Genomic DNA, 11,302 nt, shown 5'->3' with positions numbered 1-11,302 from the left:
GGAACAAGAAATGGCGCAATGGGCCCACCGATGGTAATCGATCCAAAACCAAGTGCACATCAAGTGAGCACTCTACCACTAGGCTATGTCCTGCCACTCCACTAACAAATAACCATTAACCAGGGGTTCTAGAATTAGTAATTTTTCAATATAGGTACTTTGTTATATTTACCTATTTCATGATATTGTGTAATTAGTTATTTTTATTATTTATTTATTTATTTTTTGCAATTTATGTGATATTTTATAAATTAAATTAATAATTTAAACTTGGACCGTTTTGCAACATACATGGTGACATGCAACCTTTAAAAACTAATAAGACTGGTTACCGTTTCGCATTTTACGCTTGCACTGTACTACTATTAACATTAGAGTAACAAATCTTTGGGTACCAGTGCAAATAAGAACATGGCGGCAAGCAATAAATTTGTGTGTTTTTTTCAGTGTTGACACTTTATAACTTGAATAAAGTTACATCGGTAGGTATACTGATGTCATCAATGGGTCAAAGATTACTGGTTGCCAACTATTTGTTAGTAAAATATCGCATGTGATAGCAAATCGAAAGAAATGACGTGTAGATGTTTCTTTTGTTTTCGTACGAGCCAACTCCAAGCGTAGATTTTTTTTTTTTTAATCACTTGCCATCGGGATCTCACAAAGTAACTTTTACTGGCCCGAATCCAAAAACCACTGGCCTCGGGCATCGGGCCACCGTATTCTAGAATCCCTGCATTAACCCACTGGTCCGGACTGAACCTTAATGCTTGAACCGTAATTGGATATAGGCATCAATATAAATTAAAAAGAATGCACTTTAGTTGGTCATAAGCCACGTTTTAGTTGTAATTGCAAAGATTTTTGAAGTTGGGGAAATAAAGAGTAAAAATTACAAGATTACACACACATTTCAGATTTATTTAAAGATAAAACAAAGTTAAAACATTATATTTTACAAAAGATATATCGATGTCAAATGCAATATTCCATTATTAAATGGTAAAATGGAACAGAAATAAAACAACCCAATAATTTACAATACATACTACAACTCTGTCAACTAAAAACTCGAGCATTATTCCTACAACTCTTATGCCAACTAAAATCAAGCAGTATCCGTAAGCTTCACAACAAATGACGCATTTGTTCTAACAACAATTTCCTTTTACAAAGGCAAAAGGTTTTGAAAATACTAAAGCTACAAAGAAATTTCTATTTAAATTTTACTCATTTAAAGCAAAAAACTAAACTTTGGCACTTGCCAATTGTGCATTTTTCAGTTGCCATTCTGTTACCATGGCTACTCTATTTTACATATACATAGGCTATAAGAAACAGGAATTAAAATTAAGATTTAGCATTTGTAAGGGATTTAACAGACGTATGTTTTACATGTATTTACCATTACTGAACTGAAAATGACTAGTAATAGTGTCATGTCATTTTGGTGTGCCATTTCTAATTATAGGATGTACACCACAATATGAGATTTTATACTTCCGAGTATTATTCAGGACATTCTTATTACATGGAATCTGATTGGCTAAATGTATCACAAGGATGTTGATATTACATTGATTCTGATTGGCTAAGCCTGTAAGATTGCAACACGTATGTGTGATCAAACTGTACCTTGCTGACATTGTTGTACATTATTAAACACCAAATTCATTGTCATCTCCGCACATAAATGTTTTTTTAACAATCAAACTGCATGATTGCTGAAATAATTGAGATTTGTGGCATGGACTTTATAAAAGTCATCAGTACCCATAACACACTCCTAACACCATAAATATTCACTAATAAACAACCTTTTATTTGATTTTTAATAGTCAAACCTGTTAGCTTCCATCAAAGGAATATATATTTTTTAAAAAACCAACAGAAAACATCTCTTTAACAGAGGTGGTTACTATATTAGATTTGGAAGAATAGTAAAGGAACAGAATATTGTTTTATGACACCTCAGCACATTTTAATCTATGGCTATTTGGTGTCTTAACAAATGATTATTTGAACACTTGGTTTTGAGTGAGACGAAACCAGCTGCTGTCACACACTACCCCTACTGAAGAGCAGCAAAAAGATATCTTTCATATGCAGTATCCTATCTACCACAGCCTTTAATACACCACTTGTGAGATTGGCACAGAAAGAAAACATCCTAGTATCGACACTGTTACCCATTGTATCTTAAGACAGTCGGATGCTTAACAGGTTTAACTAATATGTATACCAGCAAAACACCAAACTAAAAACAAATATACAGTTTTCACCATGTACAAAATCGAGGAGAGGTGGAGAATACACTTTTGAAATGGTGCTAGAGAGCAATCGGATGAAAGTTTTAAATAAAAATTAAATTTTTTATTGCAAGATGATCAATATGCCGCAATCCTAAAACATTCCAGGTGAGTGGAGGAATGCGGGATTAATCACTCGCTTTTTCTGGGGAAGTTGCAGCTTAATCTGACAGTGTTGAAGTGAATGTGCAATTTTGATTTCTATAATATTGTGGTTTCACAGGTTTTGAAATGGTTAATATTACATTTTAAAAACAATATATAAAGAGACGGTCTCGAGTTTGTTGCCATTGTAAGATGTGCCCGACTACCATAATAGATGTTTTAATAACAAAAATTACATATTAAATAAATAAAAAAATCATGGCACAATATTTCACAAGAACCGTTATTCTGTTCACGTGTTGGTTACGCAACTTTAAAATCATGAGAGCCGCCAATCGGTTATGTGGTGAACAAATTACATTCTAAAATTAAAAGTACCATCTACCAGTAAAGAAAGTAAAAATCAGTTTATGTTTTTTTGAACCACCAATGTAGCACAGAACCGTATAGTTAAGTGTTAGAATTAGATAGGCCTAACTCGTTTGTTACAAAAACTATATTCACGTAACCGAACAATCAGTTACCTAAGTAAAACTTACGTGAACTGACCTCCAGTTACCTAAGATTTTGAAATATTGTCTTCTGATAATGTGTTTTGAAGCTAAAACTAGCTCTATAGTTTGAAATATCTTACAATGGCAGCCGATTGTGGAGAGTCCATTTGAGAAAAGTGAAGGTGTAAACACACACAAGGCTGCTAATTTAGAAGGATTCCCAAAGTATCTACACTACATTTTGATGATTTTGGTGGAATCCTTTTTTTTTTAAATTCAAAAATTCATGCCTGCATACTACATGTATATATACATTTGTGATTTCACATCTGTTTGTAATTACACATTTGACTCCAAAGGCATTTTTTGCAGTTAACTAGTTTCAACTTCTATAATATATTTACATTTCACCGAGATTTTCAATCATGGAAGCATTGGGAAGTAGGAGAATCACAATATGACAGCTGCATAAAACCAACACACATTTATAGCACATTATATTTAAAAAAAATAATAAAATTAAAAAATCATTCGTTATATTCATATACGTACTAGTATTTACCACATTCCTGTAATGTTAAAACCCATTTAACACAATTTCAGTCCAAATAAATAAGGGAGTTTCAAAAAGGTACTACATGTATAGAAATTAATGATAGGTCTACCAGGTCAGTCTAAATCTAATGGTACTGTGGCCTATTTCACTAAACATTGAAGTTTATGTCTGCTACTAGCAGTTATGCTGGTCGTGCGTTTAGATGTGTAAACTTGGCATCTATTTCACACAGAAAATTATATCATTATGGAAGATGGAGTATTTTAAAGACAAAAGAAAATTAAATATGTGTATTTCTAACTATATTTGTTGTACTATAAATTGTATAATAGTAATAAGAATTGTGATTTAGTCGTAGATTTACGTTTACGTACAAAACTAGGCTTACAATGTTTTCTGAAATTGGGCCCTGAATATTAAGTTTTTAAAAGATCAAATAAATGTACTTTGTGATACTGTGGTGGATTATACTATTAACTGAAATATTGCTAACATAAAAACCTAAAAGTAAACTGGAGTGCAGTGTTTACAAATAATGAAAAATGATATTATGATTTTTAACATACACACCTATCCCTTCCACCTCACGATATATCATTTATTTATACAAACATTTCATATTCCTTCTATCACATGGTTTGATTTGGGAATTCTGTGGTTTAGGGTTGATATCAAAAACAAAAATTGTTATGTCAAAGTAATGGACAGCATTAACATCAAGGTAATAGACAATATTTATATATAAATCTTAAATCTAGCTACATCCGTGTTTTTCAATGGCAAAAGATGTTGAATAATTGGTAATACTGGGGTGTTAATATGGAAGTTACTTAACAATTAAAATATTTAATATCTCTGAACAAAAACCTATTAACATCTCTTTTAATGGAGTTATTAAAAAGAATGCATGCATTATTATTAAAGATTTTATTATTCAACAGAATGCATGGATATATATTCTAATACGAAACAGAATGCATGCATATAGATTTTATGGAATGTGGGAAGCAATATATCTGTATATTAAGTAAATTATTCTAATTCACAAATGTCCAGAAGTAAGTTCAAGCGAGGGAATTGGCACAGCATGGGATTAAAAACAGTCCCCAATATTTGGCACCACAGTTTTATGGGACGTTTTGATCAACTGAGCATCTTGTATAACAACCCCTGTCTATGCAGGACTGATCAGAGATATTCCCTCATATATTTTAACTGCAATAAAGGCCACCTGCTCATAGAGGTCATATTTGGATGACTGTTTTAGAGCCTGGAGGTTACACATACACACCACCATTCAATACTGCATGCATTTCAAAACAATTACTGTCAGAATATCGTCAGTATAAAATGTCCCAATATTGAGAGAACTGTTATTGTTATATTTTTTTCACATTACAAGGTAATTGACATGCACAAAATAAATACAGGTCAACAGTTAATGTCATAGTGACATGATAGCTTACGATATCTGCATCGTACCTCTTAAGATAGCTTTAAAAATATCGGCCCTATCTAGTAAATGCTTGATTTTATCCCGAAGTGAGTTTTAACAGTTCAGTGGGAAGAGTTCTCAATGCAGATGTTTAAGTCGACTACACAATGTGTACAACTTTCTCTCTCACTAATCTCTAACAACGAACATTTTCATCAGAAAGCTCAGAGACCTTAGGGGTGTGCCCAAGACAACATACTTGATCTTTAAGTGGATACATGCAGAAAATAAATTGAAAAAAAAATGAAATTAAGAATTAATTTTTGGTATTTTCTGATGATGAAACGAATAAAATATGCTTAACTGATAAAATGAAATAGCACTCAATTATATATATTATGAACTTAAATTCAACTGGAAAATTCAATAGCCATAGTTCTTGCCTCTTTCGTATTTTAGTGTACATGGAGGCAATGACATCAATGTCACACACAAATGTTCACTCTCTAATTAACAAAGTGTGAGATTTCCAAATAACACCATTGGCACTCAAGATTATTCCGACTATGACAAAAAGATGAAAATTTAAACCAGCAAAAACCACACCAAAAAACAAAACACAATACAGAAAGGCTCTAGCAACATACTGGTGTTTTTGGAGGGTTTTTTTTTCTTTTTCTTCAAAACTGAATATCCCACAGAATAAATAAAAAAATCACATATTCCAAGCCAAATACAAAACTACCCTAATTTACAGTGCCAAGCTAAAAACCTATTTGTGCTAAAACACCACGACTGTTATTACTGAAATTATGAAGCAGTTATTTTATTTATATCTCTAACCATCCGGTGAAAAATAGCATTATTTTACAATTATTGGTCAATCAGTAGGTATCAAAAACAAAATTAAACTATGCTTTAAAAAAATGGGATTGAAAAAAAAAAACTAAAAAGGAAAGTCGGCAATCTAATTTTGAAGTAAATGGGTGTAACAAAATAATTAAAGTGTTATACATTTTAACATTGTTTCAATGCTTCTTGTAAAATATCTTGAAAATAAAAATAGCTTGTCTAAAAAAAAAAATTTCTGTATTAATTAAATATATCGTTGTTAATCTCTGCATATAAAGAGCATAATGTAAACTGAATAGAACAGCAAACTCTTTATTTATATTCATGCATCAAGGACCACGGAACCGGAAAGGGAAACATATCTCTGTATTGTATTCTTGTTTAATCGACTGTGAAACGTGCACTTGATCCATCACATGAGCGATGCTGTAACGCCTCCAATCACTCAGAACTCCAGTCAACGATGTTCGGAAATGTTGTTCTAATCACCACGTCCGTTATGTTGGTGTGGAACACTTCCAGTCCTCCCGTAACGTGTGTTCGAAGAGGGCCGCGCGATTCTGATTGTCGCCTCTTTTCACCCAGTGTCCGTACATGCCGAACGCACAACCGTCAATGAGTTTACGCATCAGCTTCACGCTGTACGGATTGGTGGTCACCGTTTCAAACGAGATCGGTGGTGGGTGGCGGTAAAAATACTGCAGACGGTAAAAAAATCGTACACACCAAATGGCAGACTGGAATATGAAAAATGAATACAGGTTAGAATAATGATAGTCTTGGGGAAAAAAGTACTATAATCCGTAAAACAAAAAAGCAGTGATGTTATGTATTACTTATAGATAAATGATGGTTGTCAGTTATAGATATATGATTACAAAAACTATAAAGAAAATGCTCATTAAGACACTGTTCATATATCCAATCCAAAAAAACTAATAATAATAATAATTTTTTATTACTATCATTTTTTTGGGGGGTAACACCTTTAAAATATTAGTTTGGAAAGCAGTTGCATCTATAACATATTTCAATTTAAATAGTTCATTATAATACTTATTTTACAAAACAAGAGAATACTTACCACAAATACTTTCTTTGCCATAAATTTTTTGGCAGGAACCAGCTACAATAAAAGAAGATTTTTTTTTATTAAGTGCAAGAGTAATGTGTACTTTTAAAATTCCACTAGCACATTTTTCATTTCATTTCAACTTATCTTCGTGCTTATATCCAATTAAGGTTCAAGCACGCTGTTCTGGGCACACACCTCAGCTATCTGGACTGTCTGTCCAGAACAGTGGGTTAATTGTTAGTGGTTAGGGAGAGAGAAGAGGGTGTAGTGGCCTTACATCTACCCATTGAGTCATTGTTTGCAAATCTTGAGAGCCCGTCACCAACCCAGCCATCCCTGCAGCTCATCTCCAATAGAACAGAAGATAAAGCACATGTTTTGCATGAAACTACGGAAAAGATCGCTATTCAAAACGGGTTTGGCCTGATTTTGAGACATATGTTGACTGTTGTTATTTCGAAAAAATCAATGTACTTTGTACAAATAATTTTTACGAGCCACGCGAGCTTGTATGCTAGTCAAGCTACAGAATTTTATATGATTTTTTCGAGCCTCGGGATATTGGACTCTCCTCAAAATCACATCCTGCGTCCCACAATGTATCTGTATTTTATACAGATATAACTACTCTAGAAATGAATTATGTTTAATGTCAAATACTATGTGTTTTCTTATTTCTTTCCATTAGTATACATGTATAAAACTAGAGCTTTCTTGTGTCTAACATGCTGCAGCTGCCACAACTGGTCTACAGAGAACATCAAATCTTATGAAATGTGAAGAAAAACTAATTAACATTACTACCTCTCTTCTGAAAAATGGGTGAGCTAGTGCTTCTTTAGCGGTGATTCGTTCATTTGGATCAACAACAAGCATTTTTTTAATCTGCAAAATAACACAATATCAATATTTTAACAAGTATACAAAGAGTATAATTTTGTACTATCCCCACGCCAACCTTCCTCCACTAAAAGCACAGTTAAAAATATAGTTTTTTAAAAAGGATTTATTTAATATGTTTTTATTTTTAAAACTGAATTTCAATTTGCTTTGAAATACCTCCGACTGGGTTATGAATATATAGAAATTATAAATATAAAGAAACTATATCATAAAAAATATTAGGATCCGACTAAACTTTAAGTAAGATGCATTTTATTATTAGAACGATCCCCGTCGGTGGGCCCATTGGGCTACTTCTCGTTCCAGCCAGTGCACCACGACTGGTATATCAAAGGCTATGGTATGTACTACCCTGTCTGTGGGATGGTGCATATAAAAGATCCCTTGCTGCTAATTGAAAAGAGTAGCCCATGAAGTGGCGACAGCGGGTTTCCTCTCTCAGTATCTGTATGGTTTTTAACCATATGTCTGACGCCATATAACCGTAAATACAATGTGTTGAGTGCGTTGTTAAATAAAACATTTCTTTCTTTTTTATTATTAGAAATTTTGATATTCAGTGAACATTTATTAAAAAGGTGGTGAAAAATAGAGGATGCTGGACCACCTTTGCTGGACAGAACAGGTAAACCCCTTATGGGTTTCTCAACTGAAATATAATTTTTAATTTTCTAAAATGTGAACAGTATTATATTTTCAGAAAATCCCTGTACAGAAAGGAAGGAAGGAAATATTTTTTTATTTAATGACTCACTCAACACATTTTATTTACGGTTATATGGTGTCAGACACACAGATATTGAGAGAGGAAACCCGCTGTCGCCACTTCGTGGGCTACTCTTTTCGATCAGCAGCAAGGGATCTTTTATATGCACCATCCCACAGACAGGATAGTACATACCACAGCCTTTGTTATGCCAGTTGGGGTTCACTGGCTAGAACGAGAAATAGCCAAATGGGTTCACCAACGGTAATCGATCCTACATCGATTGCACATCAGGCAAACACTGTACCACGTCGTCCCCCCACCCCCCCCCCCCCCCCCCCCCACCCAACTGTATAGTAGCCATTCTCACCAGATCTTTAGGTGTTTCTGAGACTTCATCCCACTCTGGACTACTGAACGAGTAGCTACCCTGCATGATGGCTCGGATCATCAGCATCTGCTTCCTGTGCCAGAATGGAGGGGAGCCACACAGTCTGTAGAAAACAACACGTTTCATATACTGATGGAAAGAAATAAGGGAAAACATCAAATTGTAGACTAAATTTAATTCACTACTAGCATAGTAATGTCTATATTTCATACCAAGTTGTAATGTGGGATTGAATGTCTGTAGTGTTGAATGTACTGCCTTTATGTTCTCAGTCAACTTCTGACAATATGAATTGATTTTTGATGCAGTCATTATTTCTTGTTGCTATCTGTGTGATCCTTTATTTCTTTCCATCAGTATATTATCCTGCAGTTCAGCTTTTACCACAGATTAAAACTATGTAGTGTCTTGAAAAGTAGATGGTTCATCAAAGAACTAAGTTATCAATGATTTCCAGATGGCACTAAAATCTAAACTTTTTTGTTGTAACACAAATCACTTTACAAGTTCCAATTTTCTTCCTACGTTTTAGTGGCATCCCAGGCCTAGCTCTTGATGGGCAAAACAATTCGCCAACTTATCTTCAATATGCAAAATCCACTGTTATTTTTCAATAAAATACCAATTATTACATGAAATGTTTTCACCAAATCAAAATAAAATTCGCCAATTGTTCCTGAAATTTGCAACTGGTGAATTTGGCGAGTGGCAGAGCTAGCCCTGTATCCCATCACCATCGTCAGGGGATTGAAGGAGGTGGTGGGATGTCACTGAAACTTGGAGAGAACATTTTAACAAAAGCGAGATTTATATTTAAACTTTTCCCACGTTGGGATTATGTACAATGTTGTTTTTTTGTTTTAGTTTCGTGTCTGTCTACAACAGTGATTTCAAATATATTCCTTCTGCACCTGAACAGAAAGGAAAGGAAATGTTTTATTTAACAACGCACTCAACACATTTTATTTACGGTTATATGGCGTCAGACATGGTTAAGGACCACACAAATATTGAGAGGAAACCCGCTGTCGCCACTTCATGGGCTACTCTTTCCGATTAGCAGCAAGGTATTTTTTATATGCATTATCCCACAGACAGGATAGTACATACCATGGCCTTTGTTACACCAGTTGTGGAGCACTGGCTGGAACGAGAAAAAGGCCAATGGGTCCACCGATGGGGATCGATCCTAAACCGACTGCCCATCAAGCGAGAGCTTTACCACTGGGCTACGTCCCGCCCCGCACCTGAACAGAAAGGTATGTATAAAGTTCACCTGTTTAAAAAGACCATGTTTCACAGGTCTCTTTGGTGGGCGACCGGCCTCGGTGGCGTAGTGGTTAGGCCATCGGTCTACAGGCTGGTAGGTACTGGGTTCGGATCCCAGTCGAGGCATGGGATTTTTAATCCAGATACCGAATCCAAACCCTGAGTGAGTGTTCCGCAAGGCTCAATGGGTAGGTGTAAACCACTTGCACCAACCAGTGATCCATAACTGGTTCAACAAAGGCCATGGTTTGTGCTATCCTGCCTGTGGGAAGCGCAAATAAAAGATCCCTTGCTGCCTGTCGTAAAAGAGTAGCCTATGTGGCGACAGCGGGTTTCCTCTAAAAATCTGTGTGGTCCTTAACCATATGTCTGACGCCATATAATCGTAAATAAAATGTGTTGAGTGCGTCGTTAAATAAAACACTTCTTTCTTTGGTGGGCTGCTAGTGGGCATAAATACTGGTTTCCCTTAGCTAAAAATAGTAACGGTGACTATACTCTGACATTCCCTTGATAATTCTACTATAGCGCCTTTGATACGTTCCGGATCAGCCATAACAAAATCTACTTACAGCGTATACATTATTACTCCACAAGCCCACCTGTAAAATAAACCAAAGTAACATTTTAAAAATATAATTAGCTTTTACATGTAAAAAAAACAACAGAAGAAGAACATATCAAGAATGTTAGCTCACACTGAACAAATTTCCAAATATGAGACAAAAAATATGAGTTATTCATTTTCAGATTATAGTCCGAACCACATTGTTAACAACTACATTGTACAATAAATTACTCTTGCTCCTACCTTTAATTACTGTTAGATTTCCTCCACATTTTGTAAAGACAGAAATCTTTAAAAAAAACATTACTAAGTCACAGATTCCACATATTAGATGATAACTATGTCACCTATATAGACATTTTTGAGATTGCATAGGGCAAAAAGCATGTAATTTTGTGCTGGCTGCCATTTTGCATTTTTATAAAAAAAACCTCTCCAAGAGGGGTGAAAGGATGTGATGTAATTTAACAACGTCATGACATGCGTTGTGGTATAAAAACACAGGCTTGCACCCTTCTTAAAGAGTTCCATAAAAAAAAAGTAAAATGGCAGACGGCAAAAAACTGCATGCTTTTTGTCCTAGGTAATTTTAGAAAAGTCGGATAGGCAACATGTTTATCATCTAGTATGTGGAATTTG

General features: G+C 34.6%; 1 protein-coding gene across 2 annotated transcripts in view; it reads right to left on the bottom strand.

Moving 5' to 3' along the window:
• Window positions 1-907: 907 nt before the first annotated feature.
• The window catches only part of LOC121368874 (phosphorylase b kinase gamma catalytic chain, skeletal muscle/heart isoform-like), a 39,394-nt gene continuing 28,999 nt past the window's right edge, over window positions 908-11,302 (bottom strand). For both annotated transcript variants that reach the window (XM_041493630.1, XM_041493631.1), the window contains 5 exons: window positions 10,668-10,697; window positions 8,806-8,929; window positions 7,631-7,711; window positions 6,836-6,877; window positions 908-6,488 (listed from right to left, as the gene is read on the bottom strand). In XM_041493630.1, the coding sequence (XP_041349564.1) occupies window positions 6,249-6,488; window positions 6,836-6,877; window positions 7,631-7,711; window positions 8,806-8,929; window positions 10,668-10,697 (517 nt within the window). In that variant the 3' untranslated portion in view covers window positions 908-6,248. The remainder of the gene's footprint in view (window positions 6,489-6,835; window positions 6,878-7,630; window positions 7,712-8,805; window positions 8,930-10,667; window positions 10,698-11,302) is intronic.

This window comes from Gigantopelta aegis, chromosome 3, assembly GCF_016097555.1.
Source record: "Gigantopelta aegis isolate Gae_Host chromosome 3, Gae_host_genome, whole genome shotgun sequence".
Lineage (NCBI taxonomy): Eukaryota > Metazoa > Mollusca > Gastropoda > Neomphalida > Peltospiridae > Gigantopelta > Gigantopelta aegis.
This window is presented reverse-complemented; position numbering and strand designations above follow the sequence as displayed.